We start from the raw sequence: 23,568 nt of genomic DNA on the forward strand, positions 1-23,568 counted from the left end.
AAGGAGTAGTTACTAAGAGAACAATTTTAATTGTAAAATTGCAAACACATCCATGCTATTGTACAAATATGCTTATGTTTATTTTTAATCAAAATGACAATACAAAATATGCTTGGTATACATATGTATTTTAAAATCTTATTTAAAAAACAAGTGAAAGAGGTGGCTACTAAGAGATGGTAGTTGAAGGTGATTGCCAATAATAAGAAATGGTGGCTGGAAGTGGTTGTTTCTTGCTAGAGGTTAGTTGAAGATGATTTTAGACAACATGGAGTTGCCGCTACTGGGTTATTAGAAGAGATTATCGACAATGATTGTCGATGTTGGTGAGCAGCGGGTGAAAGTTGCATGGAGTGGAAGAAAGGTGTTTGGTTTGGAATTTTCAAAAATAATTTTAGATCCGCTTAATTTTGATATATTTAAAAGTATAAAATTTGAACAAAAATCTTTAAAATATTTATTAAATACGATAAAATATTATTTTTTTCTTTTTTCTTTTTGTAATATTTGTATTTGGTGAATTTTTTTAAATTTTTTTTCATAAATATTATACTTTTTAAGTGTATCAAGATTAGATGTATCCACAAAATAAAAAATTTGTGTAAAACATTCAAAAAAATCCATAAAATAAAAAACTTAATTTTCATAAAATTGAGTTAAACTAAATAATTTTTTTCTCAAAAATATAAATCAATATTTTTGAAAATTTAATAAATTCTGTAAACCCTTTATAATCTTTAAAATAAAAAATAAATATTAAATAAGTTTTTCTTTAATTTTCATTTTTTTAATTATAAATAATAATAATAACTAAACCAAAACAAACAAAGCATTGTGCCCCCATGTGAATCCTTTTTTCCTCATTCAATATTGTTTTTGGGTTGCGAAGCCAATTCCAGTTTGGGAACGAACGTTTCAGCCCAAAAGGATTGAGCTTTTTGAGAGAACACTGCGATTCCATGTGTTTCCAGTGATGAAGAGAGAAATCTAGTTTTCTTTTCGATTCCGGGAAAGTTGTGCGGAAGAAAATAAAGGGGACTTGGTTTGGCTTCTTCCATTGTTAATGATTTGGTATAGATATACACAACCCACATGCACTATATTTGTATTTGTTTTGATACATTGTGTTTGTGATCTAAATCTTGTCTTAGATTCTCTGATTCATTATTAGGCCCTATCATATGATCTCTATTTCTAGTAATTATCTTTAATTTTGAGATATAATATTTTAGGTTTTATCAAAATTTGTGGTTAATTTATTGCTTTCCTGAAATTTCTAGGTTTGGAATAGAGAAGTAGAAGTTAGCAATTGTGGCTTAATGGTTTACTATTGGTTTATTGGTTCTTGTATGTAGATTTGTGCTTGTTTTGATGGATTTTGTGTTTCCTTTTATGGAGAATAATTAATTTTAGTAACATCTTATGTCTTTGGTATAACATAACAAGATTTATGAACAATTTAAGAACACTAGAAGTTGAGCGCACACACGATGATATTGAGTTTGAAGACAATGAATTACAGTGGAACGTTTCGTCTCTTTGATAACAAATGAATCATTTGCTAGAAAGAAGAGTGAAGGTAATATGATATCGGAGGTGATCGCTTCTTATGGTGGATGGATTGCTATTGAGGAACTTCCATATACTTATTGGAATCTTGAAATATTTTGCGAAATTTAGTATTTATGTGGGGGTTTAGTGGATATCGATCGATAATTTGTTAAAGCACAAATTGAAGTCAGAGGATTTGATTATGGTTTCATTCCGGCATCAACTGGTTTTTGGACTATGGAAAGGCTGTCAACGTACGGTTAAGGACCTTTTCAAGGCCAATCAAAAGGGGTATTTGTGATTGCGATTGGAATAGTAGAAATGGCAGCACAGATATTCCATACAATTGACTAGAGGTTGAAGATGCTGGGGGACCTAGTCATTTTTCATGTGGGAGAAGATGGGTGGCGAAGGATAGAGATTTTCATGCCACTAAGGGTAATAATAGTTATAGGGATGCTACCATTGAAACACGTCATTTTATTAGTTGTTTAGTTTCACCTTATGAAGGTGCTATGGATTAGGGTAATTAAGGGGCATATGTAATTAATACTTACCATTACCCCTAAGTGGTAGCTTAGTTGGTAATGGGTTTACTTCTCATATGCCCAACTCAGGTTCTACTCTTGCCAGCTCCTCTTGTTTGCCTGGATCATGCAAGTTGGGGGTGTTGCTTGATCCTTAGGTTTATGCTCCTAGGATGGGCCTAAAAGACCCTTCCTAAGACACGGTTCCCCGGTTATCAAAACAAAAATTTAATACTTACCATCAATTAAATCCCACAATTTGAATTTAAATCATGTGTTAATTGATGGGAAAGAGAAGGCTAGGCCTATAGAGGGTGGAAAAGGCCAGAGTGATGTGGGTTCATTAGTTAAGAAGAGAGTGGTTTTTAGTGGCCCATCACTCCTTTCCGATTCGAAATTAGCCCATCAAGGGGAAAGGATTATAGGGCCCATCTTGTTAAAAAATCATGCCATCTTTTCCCTTTATCCTTGGATGATGATGATGCTCCAACACCTCCTCGTCTAATGAAGCTAGAAATTTGTGATTGTTGAGATCTCATATGAGGCATTGGACTAGAAGAATTAGTTAATGACGTTGAACGTCAGCCATGAAATCTTGAACCATGCTAGGTATGTTGATCTTTGGTTCTTTCATATGATTGTGAATGGTCTTTGTTATCCTCCAAACATTGCCATAACATTTCTTCTAATCTCACTTGGGAATCATCAATTATTGCATCCTTTGGATCAACATCCAATTTTTTGAATGGTTGTCTTGAAACCTTGATAGTAACCGAATGTTTGAATGGATGAAAACTAACTTGTCAACTCTTGAAGCATATCTTCTTCTACGTAGCTTCTCACATTCTATAATAACTTAAATACTTCTCCTTACTCTCAAAATTTTCTTTTGATAAAAAGAAGATATACTTCAAGAGTTGACAAGTTAGTTTTCATCCAGTCAAACATTCGGTTACTATCAAGGTTTCAAGACAACCATTCAAAAAATTGGATGTTGATTTTCTTTTGATAAAAAGAGGCAAATAAAAAAGAGCAATGTTAAATATTTTTTAATAGGTGTCAAAACAACTTATTGTTTTGGCTTGTTTTGTAGAGTTTTGGTGTGTTTTGGTGGAACATTAGAATTTGGTATCCTACTAATGTTTCGTTTTGATTATCTAGGAAACGGACCATTTTAGCCATTTCGATGGAAAGAATTGAAATTTTGTTTCTTGGCAAGAACCACTTTACTAGATGAGATAAAAACAAGTGTTGAGAAAGAATTAATTTCCTGTATCTTTCACAAATTGTATATAGATAGAGTATCAATTGTTTCCACCTAAAAAATTACAATAAAATCAAAACAAGTGATAATGAGGCTCAAAGTAAGCACGGATAGAAGACAGGAAAGCACAGTAAGAGGCAGAAAATTAAGTAATCAAATCTTACTGGTGAAGTACGAGCATGATGGGGATAGCATCGTTGAAGATGATCAATGTCAATAGTAGGTGGAGTATCAGAGCTAGTGGAAATAAATTGGTTCACAGTGGCTTGGTTTTTGGATCAAAGAGGTTTGTTGTTAAAAGACCAATAGACAATGAAGTTTCAAGCTTAGAGAGATGGGTTAGGTCTATGGGTCTTCTTCAATGATGATTTGTGATTGGGAGAATGCAAAAAGGATTTGCAATTGTAACAATGGTCATAGTGTGATTGAGATGTGAGCATAAGTGATAGCTTGGGTTCATGATGCGATGAAAGCAGGGAGAGAATGCAACGTGAGGGAGAATGCAAAGGTTGAAAAGCTTGGGTTGATGGAAGTTGGAGACAAAGTCACAAGGCTAAAAAGAATTGAAATAGGATTGTGAAGCAATTGTTGGTCATTGAGGTTGCAACGAAAACAGAGAGAGAGAGAGAGAGAACAAGAGATGAAGCAGAGGATTGCAATCGAAGAAGACTGCAGTTTGAGAAGAAGGTTGCGATTGCAGTTTATCAAAAAAAAAAAAAAAAACAGAAGGAGGTTGCAATTGCATTGCGAAGAAGTTTTGACTAGAGAGAGGGCTGCGACTGTGTTGCAATTGGCTGATGCACAATGAGGCGCAACTAAGAGAGAGAACATATAAAGAGTACGAGGAGAAAACAACTGCGACAGAGATTTCTCTGATGATGTATTCTGATAACTTGCAAAGGTAGCTCTAACACCATGTAAGCTTAGAAGAACATAAAGACATTATTATTACGTTAATACCCGATAATCATTTCTTACAAAATTGGTTTACACTAAGTAAACTAGAACAAAACCTTAATTAACCCTAATGACTAAAATAATCATATACTAAATATAAATAACTAATTAACCAAAAAAATACAGCTTTATACAATTTTATGAAACTTATGAAGCTCTCATGGGATTGTGTGATGCAATTCTAACTGTAAGAGGCTGAATGATGCCCTTGGAATTTGGGTGTGTTGCCTAGAATACTCTTCTTCTCTTTCCTTTTGATTTTATTCAATTTCAGTAGATAAACAATCCATTGTTTTTATGTGCTGTGACTTTTCACTCTCCTATCAATCAACCCCGGCATCTAGAATGACACAAAACCTGCCCACTTTAGTTATTGTTCATGGGGTTTAGAAAAAGCTTACAAACAGACTCTAAAACCTTATCTTCTCGTTCCCTAAATTTTAACCTCTTGTTGTTATATAAAGACCCTAACAGCCTTTTTTCTTTCTTTCTGCTGCATTGTATTAATTTTGGGTTTACTACTTGGAAGCTGCTCTACTTGAAGTTTCTTAGTGGTCCTATATTAATATTGATGCAGTCTGTGGTGTCACCGGTATTCATGACTCTTATGATCTTTTAACCGTCCTCTTTCATTTTTGGGTCACTGATTTCCGGTTTTTGTTATTTTTTATTTTTATAGAATCAGTGATGATTTCTTTTCTTTTATTTATTTTTCATTTGAAATGAATATAACAGGCCTGTGTGCCTACTCTACATTGGCCTTGTTACTCATTTGTTTCATTCATTTAATTACTTTGCTAAATGATCAGGTGGCAGTATGAAGTCAATGGATGGGAGAATAATGAAGCTGGTTCAATACATTGGCTTTCATTCTGATGTGTCAAATGTAAAGGGGGCCAGTTTAGTTGCTTCTTTCTGAAGTAAAAAAAAAAAAAAAACTCTTGATATTAGTAAACATCATTCAGGTGAAGATGTTGATTCAGAGTTCGCATTCTGGTTCAATTGAAGCTGCTCTTTCTTTCGTATCTGACCATGGGAAAGAAAACTGGGTGCCTGGTGCTGAAACTTGGCTGAAGTATCCTAATAGTGATCCTCAAGATGGTTGTGAAGAAGTTGTTCCGGCTATGGAGGGGAAAAGGAATATTGATGGTTCCTGCTCCTTAAATTTTGCAAGTAGTTGTTCCCAGCTATCAACTGTCAGTACTATATCTGAGAGTTCTACACCTGCTTTTGTATACCGGCGAAGGAAGCTCAGAAGGAATTCTGTTGGTATTTTTCCAGCTGAGGCATCAGCAAAGCTGAGTGATAGTTGTCTTTCCATCAGTTCCGAAGCCCCTTCGGTGGCAGCAAAGGAGGGACTCATAGTTTCTGTTGTTGATCTTGAAAGTGAAGCTGTTAGAGCCCCTGTAATGCCTCCTGCTGAATGCAATAGAAAGGCCCTCGTTTTGAATTCAGAATCCATTAATGGCAGTTTGGTTGGGGAAGAGCCTGGTTCCAAAGAAGCCCCTAAAAATGATATCCACAGAGCTTTAGATTTCTGCTGTGTAAATGATTGTTCTTCGTCATCAAAGTCAAATGTGGAACTTGGTTCAGTGACCTTGAGGACTGAAGTGGATGACACTGGAGAGTGCTCCTCTTCTAGTGCATTGGGTGTGGAGGGTTTTCAGGATGATCTATCAGAAAAGGATATATGCTTCTCTATTCTTAAAAGCCATGGACTTCTTGATCGAGTTTGGCCTATTAGGATTTGCACTTCTGTTGAAGTCCCTGGTAGAAGTACTGATAGCAGCTATATGCGGTTATGCAAAGTTTGTGATCGGTCAGAGATTACACTGAAAATGCTAATTTGTGATCAATGTGAAGAGGCATTTCATGTCTCTTGCTGCAACCCCCTCATCAAGAAGATACCAGTTGATGAATGGTTCTGTCACTCTTGTTTGAAAAAGAAGCATAAAATTTTGAAGGAAACAACTGCCAGTAAAGCATTGAATATCAGCAGTGAAAGGAGCAATTGTAGAAATGCAAAATTTAAGGGTGAATTAAGTCCTATTGCATCCATGTTGAAAGAATCGGAGCCATATACAACCCGTGTTCGAATTGGTCATGATTTTCAAGCAGAAGTTCCTGACTGGTCTGGTCCATCTGTTGAGTATGTTCTATCAACTATCCTTATATTACTCTTCATGGTTCTGCTAGTTTCTGTTGATTATGTGGATTTCTGGGGTTAGGTTTAGGGAAAAAAGACATAAAGAATTAAGTTTTATGTACTGTAGGTGGGATGGGCGGATATTGGATGTAGATTGTGTGTCCAATGTTTTTTGTGCATTATGCTTCATTGATGGATTGTTGAATTAAATTGTTCACCACTTGACTTGTTATTGACATCCATTTGTGCTGTAATACACCCCTTTAACTTATTGTTGCTGCTTTGATTTGGTGCAGTGACATTGATACTGTTGCTGAACCATCGGAAATCGATCCTTCAGAGTGTATTAGCTTGCATGTGAGGCTTGTATTTGTGTGTAGACTGTCTCATTTCAATTGGCAGTAGATTACAGGAGTACTAAAGAGAAAAGGACTATATTTTATTTACCTGTAGGGTTGGAATTCCTGCAAGCCTTCTAGACTCAGCTCTATTGGTAATTGGCTTCAATGCCAAGAAGTTATAGAAGGAATAGGAGAAGGTGTTGATGGAAACATCTGTGGAAAGTGGCGCAGGTGATCTGAAACTGTCTGCATCTTCATTTGTATAATTATGAGCCATGATATCTCTTGTCCATAAAAAACCTACGTGTTATAATATTCTCTTTTTTGTGTGTTTCATTTAGAAGCTATTGTGCTTTTGGGATCACCTTTTTAATAAAAACAAATTCTTTGCATGTTAAAGAAAATGCAGGAAACAACAAAATCTTGAATAGTTTCTAAAGATCATTTACATTTTAACTATTACTGTGGGATTATATTTGCATGGATTATGAAAGAGATTGAAGCAAATGGTTTAAATTTCTAAGAATAAGTCTGTATTCATGTTGAGGATTTCCAATCTTTCTTCACCACTTAAGAGTAGAGAATCTTCGTTCTTTTCTTGTATGATGCATAAATATACCTTTGTGAAAAGTACATGGTTGTAGTATTGTTGACTGGCATTACACTATACAGTCGAAAGTAATAAATATGAGATCATTTTTTTTTTTGATCAGCAACAAACAAAGATATATTAAGGCTCAAGGCCAAGAAAAAAGAGGATAAGGCATCTTCTTACAAGAGAGATGGAAAAAATCAAAAAGAGAAAAGAAAATACAAAAATACCAAACTCAAAACTACTACACAGAACAAACTGACATCCAATTGGTAGCAAGCAAAAAAACGGAATCCCTTGAAATACTGAGCTTGCCGAGGCCCAAAAAGACGCCAAGTATCTCACCCTCTCCCATAAATAGTCTATATCCTGGGCAACTTCTTCGAAAACACGGGCATTTCTTTCCAACCAAACAACCCAGAAAATTGCAAAGACGACACCACTCCAAAGCACTTTAGCCCTCTTCGACCTTCCAAAAACTTGAAAATCAAATAACAGCATTTGAGCACATCCTTTTGGGGCCACTCACATAACACTACCCAATCCAACCACCCTATGCCATAACCACCTAGCCACCGAGCAATGCCAAAAGAGATGATTTAGAGATTCTCCACTTTTACAACACATGATGCATCATTGAGGATTAAGATACCACAAAGGTCTCCTCTTTTGCAATGAATCATTTGTCAGAGTGCCCCCATGAACCAAGATCCACATGAACACTTTCACCTTAAGAGGAGTACACGCCTTTCAAATCTTGTTATGAAATAGAAACTGAGGTATATGATAAGTATTAATGATTTTATCAAGAAAGGATTTACAAGTAAAAGAATCCGACGAATGAATATTCCAAACCAACCTATCCTCCAAATTTGGAGACAGAGAAATATTTTCGAGCCTTGACAAAAGAGAAACCAATTCCGGAACTTCCCTCTTATGAAGATTTCGGCGGAAATTAAAATTCCAAGATAAAGGAGCCACCAAAGAACCCGCCACAGACGCAACAGAACAATTATGAGACTGAGAAATGCCATACAGAAGTGGATAGGACTCAGCCAAGGATGTCGAGCCTACCCAAACATCCTCCCAAAATTTGACCTTTTCCCCATTACTCACCCTTACAAAAATGAATCGGGACAAATTGGATAAATCTGAGAAATGGACTTCCAAAGAGCACGCCAGTTATCCCTCGAGACCACCTGAGAGTCCCTACCATTAACCTGAATCCCATATTTACTTTTAATAACCGCATGCCATAATGAACCACACTCATTAGGGAATCGCCTTAACCACTTGCCCAGCAGAGCCATGTTTCTAGCCACTATATTACCAGTGGCCAAACCCCTCTTCTCCTTAGATAAGGATACCGTTTCCCAGTTCACCAAATGATCCTTCCTTCCTTCATCTTTCCCTTCCCATGGAAAATCCCTTGTTAACTTTTCAATAGATTTTGCTACCTTGACTGAAATCTTAAACACAAACATGAAATAAATTAATTACCGTGTAGCATCTTTTGTGCCAAAAAACTATGTTCATTCTTGAATTGTAGGTCTAGGTCTAATTCATGTTCTCTGAAGTATAGTATAGAGCTCAAGTAAATGTGATGTGAGAATATTTTAGCAGTTGGCCATGCTACATGCAGATGTTACCTGATTACATTTGTTGGCTTATAATATTTGATTTGGTATTATTTTCTTATCTGCATCTGCCTGGGAAATCAATTTACCGTGAGAAACATAAGCAATAATTCTGTTGGTTTAATCAGCTGTCAGTTGTGCTGATTTTACCATATTGCCAAGCTTCATACCATTAAGTTAGTACTGAAAAGGTTATTTTCGTAATAAAAAAAAGAAAAATCTTCTACTGCAGCTTTAAGAATGATCATGTGTAATGCATTGCTATCTTTTCATTTTCATTTTTCTTTTTGCCTTCTGATAATTTTGCCTTTCACACTTTTTCAAGATGGTTACAAGTGAATCTTTATGAAGCTCAAGATGCTTAATGTAGTTGTTGATATCATAGGGCTCCTCTTTTTGAAGTTCAAACTGATAACTGGGAGTGTTTCCGCGCTGTCCTTTGGGATCCAGCTCATGCTGATTGTGCTGTACCCCAGGTGCTTTATTTTTTCTTTTTCTTTTTTTGATTTATTTTTCTTTTGGTCTGTTCAGCTGTCTTTTTTTAATATAATTGAATTTGTAAAATAAGTATTACTATTTACTTGGTGTTGATAGTTAGGATTAGGAAGCATTTATTTTTTTATTAGTTTCTGGTTCACCTCAAATGGATTTTAGTAATATATCTCCAAGGTTGCTGAGGTTTTTTCCTGTAATAGTTGATGAATCAAAAACATATCCTGTTACATTTTTTACTACATAATACAAGTGAGATGGAAAAGTATCTGATTCATTAGCATTAAGAAGTTTTAATGCTCATGTATTGGATATTAGGGTGGGAGTAGTTTGTAGTTAACCTCTGCCTTCTCTTTTTTCTTTGGGAACACTATGTGAGCATAGTAGGTTATTTTAATAGATTTTATTACAGGTGTTTTGGTTTGTATTCTGAAACGAAACATTTTTTACATGTTAGTGATGGTGTTTATTTATGTGCTTCATATTTTTGGCTTTCTAATTCTAAACTCAGTCCACTTTTCTGTGACATGGCAAAAATGTCTGTCCAGAAGCATTCACATCTTCCTTTGAATTGTACAAGAAAAAGTTCAACTACGAATAAACTTAAAATATTTTTTGGATTCCTCTTCCTTGGGTAGTTACAATAAAGAATAGCACCTTCAGTTTCCCCCATCCTTGTGCCTATCAAGTCTTTTTTCAGAAAATGCTAGTTTTCCTTTCTTCTGGATGGCAGAATGTAACCAAAAAACATTTACTTTCTTGTTAATGCTGCTTTGGTAGCCTTGCTGAATTGCCTTCTATAAAACTACTCATCCCTTTTATTTTTAATTTAAAAAATAAAAAAAGAAAATTGTGGATATCTGCAGTTTGTTTAACCAAAGATTTGAAAATTCCTTTAACACCCTATTCCCTAATCCTTTGTTGCCCTAGTCTCAAACCATTGCTTATGGTTCTGACAAGACTTGATTAAGTATTTATGATCATTTTGGCTTATGAATTTCAATGTTTCATATGTGCACTTGATAACCTTTCTTGGATGATAGCTGTCATGGACCTTTTGAACTCGTGCTCCAATTTTAGTTTTGAGATTTGTGATTAAAACTCATTCCTCTTCATAACCAAAGTAAATATATTGTGTAAAAATTTATGTATTATTGATTGATATATTGATATCTATTACAATGATTCATGATTCCTATATATAGAAGAGGGTGAGTGTGTAGTAGGTAAGGAGTAGGTGAAGTGGAGGTGGTAGTGGTGTAGTGGGTTAGGTTTAGTGGAGTAGGTGAGGTGGTAGTGGTGTAGTGGGTTAGGTTTAGTGGAGTATTGATTGATATATTGATATCTATTACAATGATTCATGATTCCTATATATAGAAGAGGGTGAGTGTGTAGTAGGTAAGGAGTAGGTGAAGTGGAGGTGGTAGTGGTGTAGTGGGTTAGGTTTAGTGGAGTAGGTGAGGTGGTAGTGGTGTAGTGGGTTAGGTTTAGTGGAGTAGGTTTAAGTGGGTGAAGTAGGTGGAGAGTAGGTGGATTTTAACAGCCCCCCGCAAACTCAAGGGGGATAGGAACTAACCAACTTGAGTTTGGAGAGAGTAACAAAACAAGAAAATACATAAAAATAAAAGAGGATAAGAGACACTGTATGGTCGTGTCAGACCATTGGTGAAGACACTGGATGGTGGTGTCATAACGTTGTAGAGGACACTGTATGGGGGTGTCATAACCATGTAGAGGACACTGTATGGTGGTGTCATAACGGTGTAGAGGACACTGGATGGCGGTGTCAGACCGATGTAAAAGACAGTTTATGGGGTCATGTCGGACCGTTGTAGCAGACAATGTTGTGACAGTTGTGGTGACAGTTTACGGAGTCTTGCTGGACCCTTGTAGAAACTAACCGGAATCAATGTCGGGACAGTTTACAGAGTCTTGTCGGACCCATGAAGGAGCTAACCGGAATCAATGTCGGGACAGTTTACTGAGTCTTGTCGGACCCTTAAAAAGTCGCACCCTCAAAAGGTGTGCCCAATCTATCAAAAGGCGTGCCATAAAAAGGCGTGCCCAATCCATAAAAAGGCGTGCCATCAAAAGGCGTGCCTAATCCATAAAAAGGCGTGCCTAATCCATAAAAAGGCGAGCCCAAGTCATAAAAAGATGTGCCGGACATGATGGCGAGGCACGTGGGCGCCTTGGCTTGCGCGCCCGTTGGTCGGCTGGCGTCAAGTGGCGCGCGATACGCGTGGCTGCCTTGGTTATTTAACCAAGACGAAGGCTGAGGCTGAGGCATACCATTCTGAAACCTCTGAAACCAACCCTTCTCTGAAAAAACTCTGCCTCTGCGGAGAGAGAAACTGTGGAACACTTTGTAGCCCAGAAAAATGGCTTCGTCTTCCCGCGGGCTGCTCACCCTCTTTCCCGACCTCAACGAGTCAACAAGAGAGAGAACTGGTGCGGTGGCACTGGAACCTCAACCAAGCGCCCCGGAGTTTGCTCCGTTGAACTTTCCGATGCGGTCGGTGGAGCAAAGAATGGCAGTGCAGTCGGATGTGGAGGCCAATCAGTATACTTTGAAGTCATGTGTGGAAACCATGACGGCGGTCACAAATTTGTCGAACCGGCTGCAGAGTAGGACAAATGAGGTGCAGCAGTTAAACGCCCGACTGGCTCTGCTCCAACGCATGTATAAGGATGCGCGAGCAGAGATGAGTGTGCTAAAGGCAGAAAACAAGGAGCTGAAGCGGAAGGCCACCGTGATGTTCCGATTTGGAGGTCCACCATATGCTGGAGTGGAGGAGCAGGGAGGAGGCAACTTGCTTGGTGGTCTAGGAAGCAACACGGAGGCAGCACCGTCAAGGGCCGCCCAGGATGGAGGAAAGAAGAAGAGACCTGCGGCAGAGTAGAGAAGAAAAAATCCCGCCGGTGGATGTGGTTGTTTTTTTTTTTTTTTTTTTTTTGTGTAAAAGTGTGATCGGGGTTGTGCCCTGAGATGAATAAAATATGAGTGGTGGTGCAAATTTGTAAATTGTTTGCAATGGTTTTTTTTTTTTTTTTTTTTAATAAGAAGAAGAATAATAATAATAATAATAATAATAATAATAATAATAAATAGGTATGGAGTGGGCGGTGGAATGATGGGTTGGTAGTGTCAATAATAACCTGTCAAAAAGTAGAATAAACAATAATAATAATAATAATAATAATAATAATAATAATAATAATAATAATAAATAGGTATGAAGTGGGCGGTGGAATGATGGAGTAAAAAAATTGAGTGGGGAACATGAGTGTGTGGAAAGAATGAAAAAAAATAAAGAAAGGGAGATGTATATATATATAAAATAAACATAGATATATATATATATATATATATATAGATATATTAAAATAAGAGAAAGTGGAGTGGGTGCATGTGTGTCTGTCAAATCCCGTGGGTGTGTGTGTGAGTGTGGGCTGTCTTTGTAAAGTCCAAGATTATCATGAGAAACCTGATGTAAACAGTTTGAAACTCCAATGGCAAACCTGTAGCACGGCTTCCTCTATGAATGGTTTCATATTTAACTGACGGATTTCCTCCTGACTATAAATGAACTTGAACCAAGGGAGAAAGCCTTTTTCGGGGCACTTCTTCTGCACCTGAAAATCTACCAGAAGTGAAGAGATCCAAAGCCTGCATTTGCATGTCCATGGAGCTTGAAATCGCCGAAGACGGTCGATTCAAGTTGAAATATTTATGGTGGGAAAAATCTGGCTGAAGTTCCCTCTACTAGGTGGTGCTACAGTCGCCCCACCGCCACCACCGGAGTAGAATTCTCCGGCTGGAAGTTGAATCCCATTGATCTGACAACCTGAAGAGTTTCTGAGCAAGAGCTTCTCACTGAGATCATTCAAATCTCTCTGCTCATTTGTCGCGTAGCTTGTCGCCTGTTGTTGTAAGTGCAAATCTTCTATGCTTGATGATGATGTGGTGTTGCTGTGTATCATTTCAGTAAATTTTGGATAATGATCTTCTGGGAGGTCTCCTTTTCTTGCAAGGTGCAAGTCATGGGAAGGGGATTGAGAAGAAGTCATTTGACCCCAAGAGAGACTGGTCCAAGAAAGAGGTCTTGGTCAGATCCAATTTTGGGTCTTGGGTTTGGAGGAGAGAGAAGAAGTGAGGGTTGTGTAGAGAATTTTAGCGGACTAGGTTGAGGTCCGGCGGACGGCCAAGACGAGATTGCCGCCCGCCGGTGAAGCGAGAAATACTAAGGTCTTAACCTTGCTCTGATACCATGTAAAAATTTATGTATTATTGATTGATATATTGATATCTATTACAATGATTCATGATTCCTATATATAGAAGAGGGTGAGTGTGTAGTAGGTAAGGAGTAGGTGAAGTGGAGGTGGTAGTGGTGTAGTGGGTTAAGTTTAGTGGAGTAGGTGAGGTGGTAGTGGTGTAGTGGGTTAGGTTTAGTGGAGTAGGTTTAAGTGGGTGAAGTAGGTGGAGAGTAGGTGGATTTTAACATATTGGATTTTGGGTGGATTGCCGAATCAATTTAAAGGATTGCACCCAAATTGAAAATTTGAATTTGAAGGCACAAAGATCCTTCCCTTAAAGCCAACTCTGAATTCTGTAGCTGGATGCACCTTGAAAGAATCTAAAATTGCATATCTTTTGCAAGGAATTGTAAAAAGAGTGGAAACAACTCAAAATAGTAGCATTTTTATGGAAGTAAATGTGGGTGCAAGTGAGGGTTTTATCCCGTTCCACAACTTTCACTTGCATCAAACACATTCACATGTACCTCCATGAAAGTTGCAATTATTTTGAGGAGTTTTCACTTTTTTGTAATTCACCTCTTTTTGTTGAGTATCAATATTGAAATACGAAACAGAAAATGAAATATTAGTAATTTTGACAAGGATCTTCATCAAAAGAATGGTTGAGGTCAAGATGTTTATTGAATTTACAATCACATGCGTCAAAAAAATAGAGGCTAGGCTGCAAACTGGGGCTGAGGAGAGTGTAGGACAGGAAGTACTGGCAGGAGGTCAGGGGTTCATTGTAGACTCACGATTACCAGGGACAAAGGGGAATGTTTAGGTGAGAGACAGAGTGGCCCAACAGAGAGAGAAGTGAGGGGCAATGGAGCACCAGTATGTAGCACAAGGCTCTCAATCCAGTGCTTAGGAATGACCTCTCAAGAGATGATGCCTATAAAAGCTTGTGGTCTGAGGGTACTGCCTTATATTTATAGAAGGTTGGTTATGTCACCTGTAACAAACTTCTTCGATATTTTAGAATTTTGTTAGAATATTTTAGAGCATATCATTCCGTTAGAATTTGTCTTGATCCTCAATATTCATATATAAGCCCAATGCCAGAGTCTCTCTCTCTCTCTCTCTCTCTCTCTCTCTCTCTCTCTCTCTCTCTCAGTGGGGTAGGCCTAAGGTGGTGACACCTGTGGAGTAAGAAATCTTTGCTTCTAGCCAACAAGCCACAAGACCAGAGTCCTGCGGTACATGTTGAAGACTTCAGCATAACTAAGCCCCTCTTGGCCTAGGTATTTAGAAATGGCACGGTAAACAACTGCAACGATGATGTTATTTGCCCTTGTCAAGTGTTAAGGTCCACGGTTGGACTATTGCAGTACTTCAAGCATGCAGTGTTAAACTCGTCAGTAGGACTTGGGTGCATAGCCAATGCTAGCGAGTTCTCTAATGCCATTTGGTTTGGACACTGAAGATGTGATGTAGACATGTATCCTTGAAGGCTGGCACAAGTGGGTTGTTCTTCAACTGATGGTAATGTTCACATTATCATCCATGTGTACATAACACATGCTGAGTTTAGGGGATATCTACAGAGAGAACAAGTGGCAGTAATATCTTGGGTTTACAGTTTTAACTGGAAATTTGTCTTTTTATATACATATCAATGCCAAATCTGGAGAGATATTTTCTCCTTCCCCCTTCTCCTTTTTCTTTTTTATTTTTTTCAATTTATTCAAGGACCATAGCATTTGGGTGTACATCTTAATTGTAGTCCAATGTACGAGAAATGAAAGGTGATGGAATGTAGCGAGAGTTTATTAATAATATACCTAAGTCCATGCTGTTGCATCTAAAGACTTCAAACATGCCTAACCATGTGATAATCTTAGGACACAATTACAATTACAATTACATGTACATGCCTTTTGTCATTTAATATTATTCGCTTTCTTTGAGTGATGAGGGTTCTATGTTATGGTGGACTTGTGTTGAATAGCAGTTGATACAACAAAGGTGTACACTGTTGGGATATTTGCTGAAGCTTTCACCTTTGGTTTACTAGCAGTATGTCATACTACGAAAGTGCTCTCTTTAATTACTAAAATTTGTATTTGTTTGGATCTCTAGTTCTCAGTGTAAGGACCTGGCCAATTTAAACTTTTAATTATCCCAGATTATCTTATTTAGTTATAAATGAAGTCCCTGGGAGTTTATTGATTCTATTTGGAACCCTGGTCGATTATTTTTCCTATGCGATTAACCTTCTTGGTTTGTGTGTACTGGTTTTCTATCTGGTTTGAAATTTGTGAGGTGAACTCTCCAGGTTCAATAGATAAATTTTCTGTGTTTGAATGTTGTTTTTTTATTTATTTGGAATTGTTCTGAATAATTGGAAATTTAATTGCACAGAAAAGCTTTCGAAACTTGTTTGTTGATTCTTAAATTTTTTTAAGTTCTCAAGAATATATGGTTTTCTGATCGAAAAAAAACTTATACATGCCTCTTCTAGTTACAGAGCCAGTTTTTGTCTTATTTTTGCATCTGTACATAATGTACTTGTTAATTGCATTAGTTCCTCTTCTTGCTGTATTGGCATCAAGTTGGAAATTACAATGCATTTTTTTGGAGTGGTTTACAATACTTGGATATTAATCAGGATGATTGGACTTGGGCCATACCCTTGCATCCTTGGTCCAAATATTGTGCTTAAGTACAGAAATTTTCAATTCATGTGGCTTGATATAACATACTTGTGTGATTAAAGGCTTGTGGTAAGTTGATAATGATATATCTGTTATGAATGTATCTGTGCATATAAAGCACAAAAGTTGCGGCATGAAACAAAGCTATATGGATGCTGGAAATCAGTTTAACATACTACAATGACATTATCTTTCTTTGTCTAATGTTGTTATGTGTTTGCCTTGGTGTGCCTTTTTTAGAGACATAGATGTATGGATACCTTTGATTCATTGTTAAATTCTCTAGTTGTTTTTGTGGCTTTCTTGTCACTATATCTTGATGACTTTGCTCTTCCTAAATCTGCTATTTTTAACCCAGTCTTATTCATTTGCTTTTTGTTTGTCTGTTTTAGGAACTGGATACAGATCAAGTTTTGAAGCATTTAAAGTACATAGAGATGGTATGTATTGGCATTCTTATTTCAAGGCCCTCAACATTTGTAAATAGTTATATATTGTTGTGAGTTGGTATATGTGAAGGGCGGCTTGGCCTAACGACAAAGGCTTTCCGTGAGCGTCCTAGTGGCATGGGTTCAAGTCACATAAATAACCTTTTTAGAAATGGGGCAAGGCCCCATACATGTTTCCCTCCCTAGTCCCTTCTTTAGCAGGGGCCTCATGCACCGGGTCACCATGTTGTAAGTTGGTATAGTTGCGAGGTTTTAATAACATTACCAGCATCCTTCACCCATCTCTTAGTACCATTGCATTTATGAGCCAATTTTATTACTATCATTGGTGGCAAGTTTGAACATGTAACCATTTGTTGTTAATGTTTTCGTTTTCTTTCTCCTTCTTGTTTCCCCTCCCCTACTGACTCTCCACTCGGTAGCACCATGGCTCGAAACAAAGGCGCCTAGCACATTGGTTGGCCATGTTGCTGCACTTGGTCTCTATGTGCCCCTGCTTATTATAGGCCCATAACCCCAATTGAGAGTTTTGAGATCCCTTTGTTCAAATTGCGACGATGTGGTGCCAATGTGGCGTGCCACATGGCGATGGTCATAGAAATACCCACACCAAGAATCTGCAATTTTCTTCTTCCTTGTTATTTGAAAAGAGAGATGTAAACGGTGACTACTGTGTATTGATCATGATCAAATTATGTGAAGTTATACTTTGGTTTCATATACGGTTTTGGTGACAGAAATAAGGCTGGAGAGAGTATTTTAGATTTTGCATTGGCTTTTGACTTGGTGGTGGCTAACACTGTATCAGAAGAGGGAGGAGCATTTGATAACTTTTAAGAGTGGGTCAATTAAGAGTCAAATAGATTATTTCTTAGTGAGAAAAGTGGACCGCTTAAAATGTAATGATTGTAAGGTGATTCCTGGAGAGAGCCTGACCTCTCAACATAGGATTTTCGTACTAGATTTATGTTTTAGAGGGCAATACCAAGCTAGGAAGGATGGTGGGCGTCATAAGACGAGATAGTGGGACCTAAAAGGGGATAAACTAGAAATATTTAAGAATAGAATGGATGAAGAAGGTACTTGGCATTTAGAAGATGATGCTAACATTATGTGGAACTCAATGGCCAATTGTATGAGGAGAATCTCAAGGGAAGTGCTTGGAGAGTCGAAAGGAACGGGACCCAGCTCTAGGGAAACTTAGTGGTGGGGGGAAGAGGTTCAAGTGTTAGTTAAGGCAAAAAAGAGTGCTTTAAAAAGTGGAAGAATGATAGAACTGAGCAAAATCTTGAGAGCTATAGATTGGCTAATAAGGAGGTCAAGAAAGTAGTGAGAGAGACTAAGTTGAAAGCTTATGATGACCTATACACTAGACTAGATAGTAAGGAGGGAGAGAAGAGGGTATACAAATTTGCTAAGATATGGGAGAGGAAAACAAGAGATTTTAATCAAGTTAAGTGCATCAAGAGTGAAGATTCTAAGGTATTGGTGAAGTATGAAGAGATTAAGGAAAGATGGAAGAACTATTTTGAGAAACTATTAAATGAGGAACAAGGAGGTACGGCAATAGGGGAAGAAATAGCTAGTAATGCGATAAACCAAGACTATAGGTTTTATCGCAGGATTAGGAACTTTGAAGTGGAGATTGCATTTAAGAAGATGAAATCAAATAAGGTTTTAGGACTCGATGATATCCATATTGAAGCTTGGAAGTGGTCAGGTAAAAAAGGGGTTGCTTGGTTGACTAGGTTGTTTAGTAAAATTTTGTTGACTAGGAACATGCCAGATGAGTGGAGGAAGAGTATTTTAGTGTCAATCTATAAGAATAAAGGAGATGTCTAGAATTGCAACAACTATAGAGGAATCAAGCTAATGTGTCATATAATGAAAGTGTGGGAGAGGGTGATGGAACGCCGATTGCGAGATGTAACAGAAGTGTTAGAGAATCACTTTGGGTTTATGCCTGGCAGGTCAACAATGGAAGTGATCTATCTTTTGAGGAGAGTAATAGAAAAGTTTAAAGAAAAGAAAAGAGACATTCATATGGTATTTATCGACCTTGAGAAAGCATATGATAGAGTGCCTCGGGATATCATATGGTGGGTGTTAGAGAAGAAAGAGGTGACAGAATGTTACATTGATGTAATTAGGGATATGCATAAAGGGCTGGTGACCACTATTAGATCGCTTGTTGGAGAGACAGATGAATTTCCCATAACTGTAGGGTTACATGAAGGATCTACCTTAAATCCTTATCGACCTTGAGAAAGCATATGATAGAGTGCCCCGGGATATCATATGGTGGGTGTTAGAGAAGAAAGGGGCGACAAAAGGTTACATTGATTTGATTAAGGACATGTATAAAGGGGTGGTGAACACTATTAGATCGCCTGTTGGAGAGACAGATGAATTTCCCATCACTGTAGGGTTACATTAAGGATCTACCTTAAGTCCTTATCTTTTTGCTTTAGTTATAAATGAGCTGACAAGAAATATTCAGGATGACGTGTCATGGTGTATGCTTTTTGCAGACGATATCGTGTTAGTGGATGAGACTAAAGAAGGAGTAAACACAAAATTAGAGATTTGGAGAAAAACTCTTGAATTTATAGGATTCCGGATAAGTAGAATTAAGACAGAGTACATGGAGTGTAAATTTAGTAACAGTAACAATGAAAACAGAGGAGAAGTGAAGATTGAAAACCAAGAACTACCTAAGAGTGAACATTTTTGTTATTTAGGGTCGATTATCACAATAGCGGGAGAGATTAATGCGGATGTGGCTCATAGGATTAAGACAGGATGGTGTAAGTGGAGAAGTGCGTCTGGGGTATTGTACGATAAACGAATACCCACTGGACTAAAAGGTAAGTTCTATAAAACGACTATTAGACTAACGATGTTGTATGAGACGGAGTGTTGGGTAACCAAGAAACATGTAGATAAAATGAGTGTGGCTGAGATGAGGATGTTAAGGTGGATATGTGGCAAGACTAGACAAGACAGAATTAGGAATGAGTGTATTCGGGAATGGGTAAGATTAGCACCGATAGAAGATAAGTTGAGATAGAATCTACTGAGATGGTTTGGTCATATTCAACGGAGACCAATAGAGGCAGTAGTGAAGAGATGCGATGCTATAACAGTAGATGAAAATGTTAGGGGACGGGGTAGGCCTACATTAACGTTAATTAGCGTTATAAATAGCGATATGGATCTACTAAATTTGACTAACGAAATGGCCTTTGATAGGACCGCGTGGTGAAGAAGGATTCATGTAGCCGATCCCATTTGATGAGACTTAAGGCTTGGTTTGGTCTAAAATTTTAGTTTGCATGCTAAACTTAATCTAGATGCTAATGGATGGATATGGATTTTCAAAGTTTGTCAATTTAATTGAATATATATATATATATATATATGGGTAAAATTCATTTGACCACCTTTATGGTATGATTCCAGAACACTTCACAACACACACGTTTAAAAGACCCTTATCGTGGTTTTGACCATTTTTCATTTTACCTCCCTACTGTTATTAATTCCATCCCAATTGGTGGAATTTGTGTAACATGTGCATAGGGTTGGAGTCAGTTGGGTTGGGGTACAGGACAAATACCTGAAAATAGAGTATTTGCAGCTCTTGATATCAATTTTTTATTTTATTTTGTATGATATTTATATTACATTTTTTTATATTTGTTGGGTTAAATTTATATTCTTGGTTGTGAATTCGGTTTTTATTTATTTATTTAATATTTATGTTAATTATTTTATAACATTTGTTGGGTTAAAATTTCTGTTCTTGGTTGGGAAATCAGTTTGAAATGAGTTGTGATAATTGTAATGTTTTGAAGTTAACATTATTTTTCGTACTCATGTTCTTGGGTGTGAAATCCAGTTGAGAGGTGAGAATATTGTCGTTTTACGAGGTAAAGTGGATACAAGATGGGTTTTTCTGAGATGACAGATTATAGCATTGCCAAACCTCGATACAAGTTGGTTTGTTTTTTTTTTTTGTGTGTTGCAGACACATGGATTTGCAAAGTGATGACCTTGTAACTACAATAAACGAGTATGAGAATAGGCTATGATAGATGGTTAGTGGGAACACAATACATTAGGAACAATTTATCATTGATATTTTGTTGCATATATTCATATCATGTACTCGGTTTATCTGCAACTTCTGGTGTTTGTGTGCTATGCTATGGTGTTCTCTCCAAAGTTCTATATGTTCTTCATATGCTTATTCTGCATTATATTTTTATTATCACAAATCTTGGCACTAATAAGTTGATATATATGCTCTGTATAGTTGAGGCCTAGGCTTGCTGCTAAAAGGCGCAAATTGGATAGAGCCAAGAACGATGTTGGTTCACATGATCTTACCAAGGATATGAGAAATACAAGAACTCCATAGTTCACTTCTTGCTCTGTATCTTTGTTTATTTGAGAGCATACTACAAGTTCGAAAAAAGTCTAAAATGTACAAACACTGTAGAGGCTAGTATTGTGATAGTCGGCAAAATTATCGAAGCAAAATATATAGTTGAAAAAGATTGAGCTGCTGGCCTCTGACTTCGTGCTTCACCTGGTTTTCATCTTTGTTTGTTGATTTGTGATGTCTTCATTTCTAACTAGTTTTGCCGTTATCTGCTTATTGGCCCCCAATCTAGGGTTTCTTGGGGACGATTGAATTGGAAATTTTTGGTATAATAGCTGCAGAAAGGAGAGTATTAATGTATGCTTACTAATATTTTCCATTTTCGAGCTGTTGATGTTTCCATTCAGCATTTCAATTTTGTATACATCTCATCAATTTTATTTATTTTTCCTTTGTTTATTATTATTATTATTATTATTTTTATTTTTATTATTTTGGAGAAGATACAAGTGTGGATTGAAACCAAAGGGTACTCAGCCACTGGACTCACCATTTTTGTTTGTGTGGATTTTTTTGTTGTCCTTTGGGTATTATTGCCCCTTTCTTTTTATTTTTTTTGCTGTTTTCTTATAGCAACATGCTCTATAACCATTAGTGCCAATAAAATTTGAGGGATTTGGTCAAAAAAACTCTCGTAATAAAATTTTTATATATTAAAAACAAGTACATTATGTTTTTTTAAAAAATTATAACACGTGTCACTATTATTAAAATATTAAAATTTAAAATAATATAACTTTTGATTTAAATGTCAGTTTTTAATAAAATTAATATTTTTAAAATTCTCTCATCAAGATCTATTAAATAATATTTATGTTGATTATGAAATTCTTAAAAGTAAATAAATAAATAAATAAATTACTATCGCCGAAATTGATATAAAAAGTAACATGTTACTCTATTTGACAGTAGCATGTTACTCTAGCAATATTATTCAAAAAAAAAAAAAAAAAAATATATATATATATATATATATATATTTTATATTGTCCTTACTTAATTATGCGTTTTTTCCTTAAGGGGTTTATAAAGTAAAATGAATCGAGCCCTTATTTTTACTAAATAAGGGTCTAATGGATAAATTTTGACTGAATTTCTCAAATAATAATAATAATTATTATTATTATTAGGTTTTTTGCTTTTTGAGTGGTTTTTGTTGCTTTAAAGAACTTAATTGATCACTATTACATTTTAATTTAACAAGAAGCTATGGGAATTTAAAAAAAATGTTATTTATTTATTTTTGGGTTTGCACAAGTCCAAGACTCCAACCCACGTGAAAGTTATGTATTGTGATAGGGTTATAATTTGATATGATTGTTACAAAAAATATATTCTAGCAATGCCCTATTTGCCATGTTAAATTTAATACTTTTTTTAGGATGAATTAAATTTAACACTTTATATATTATGCTAAAGTATTATATTAAATTAGGCCTAACTATACAAATTTCTTCTAAAGTATTGATAATTACAAAAAACTTTTTAAAGATTTTTAAAATTATACAGTCATTGCCTATCACACGTCACGTGTTATAAATTTACCTTCTCTTATTACTTATTTTTAATATGTTGTAATAGCGATAGCTAAAATATAAATAGATGTAAATATTTTGACGAGCATACATCCCAATAGATAGTTAGCGATTTGCACCCACGTTAGTGAGACCAAATAAACATCATAAGATTAAATTAAGGAAAATTATGTATTGGTACCTTTGAGGCAATAATTTACAATGAGTAGTGCTATTAGCACCATATCTATTATTTTGGATCTCTTATTTTTTTGGACTCTCACTTATAAATTTTAGAACTCTTAAAATTTCTTTTCTCCCCCTAAATAATACCAAAATTATCTTTGTGAAAATATTCTACCCATTCAATTGAATGCACACCCCCAAAACCTCAAAAGAACTCTCTTCCAAAAATCCTAACAAAACAGGAAGAAAAAGAAGAGTCAAGTGTGATTACTGTCTTTGCTCTCTCTCTCTCTCTCTTCCACCTCATCCTATTCTTCGGTGATTAATGTTCGGTTACCAGTTCCCAAACAAATAAACAATGTTCGGGCCTGTGTTCCTAAATTTCGGTCATATGTTCGGGAGTTCAATCTCGAAAAAATGATGAACATATTTTATTATTTTTGCCATTTTTTTCAAAAAAAAACTTACCTTTAAAAGGCCAATCTCCTCTGAGTTAACAATACCAT

At 36.3% G+C, this 23,568-nt stretch overlaps 1 protein-coding gene across 3 annotated transcripts; it reads left to right on the forward strand.

The window, feature by feature from the left end:
• The first annotated feature begins 821 nt into the window (after positions 1-821).
• On the forward strand, positions 822-21,761 carry LOC114281478 (uncharacterized). 3 transcript variants are annotated; one of them, XR_014366024.1, is made up of 7 exons: positions 822-1,071; positions 5,109-6,448; positions 6,742-6,802; positions 6,899-7,017; positions 9,341-9,491; positions 16,859-16,906; positions 21,234-21,761. XR_014366024.1 is itself a non-coding variant. In XM_082924240.1 (7 exons), the coding sequence occupies exons 2-7, from the start codon at positions 5,271-5,273 to the stop codon at positions 21,336-21,338; spliced, it is 1,602 nt and encodes a 533-aa protein (XP_082780366.1). In that variant the 5' UTR covers positions 822-1,071; positions 5,109-5,270; the 3' UTR covers positions 21,339-21,761. The 3 variants fall into 3 exon arrangements, 2 of the variants coding, with proteins under 2 accessions (XP_082780366.1, XP_082780367.1); XM_082924240.1 differs by having other exon boundaries at positions 9,401-9,491; XM_082924241.1 differs by lacking the exon at positions 9,341-9,491.
• The last annotated feature ends 1,807 nt before the right edge of the window (positions 21,762-23,568 follow it).

The sequence above is a fragment of the Camellia sinensis genome, chromosome 4 (assembly GCF_055761805.1).
Source record: "Camellia sinensis isolate YWXY chromosome 4, ASM5576180v1, whole genome shotgun sequence".
Lineage (NCBI taxonomy): Eukaryota > Viridiplantae > Streptophyta > Magnoliopsida > Ericales > Theaceae > Camellia > Camellia sinensis.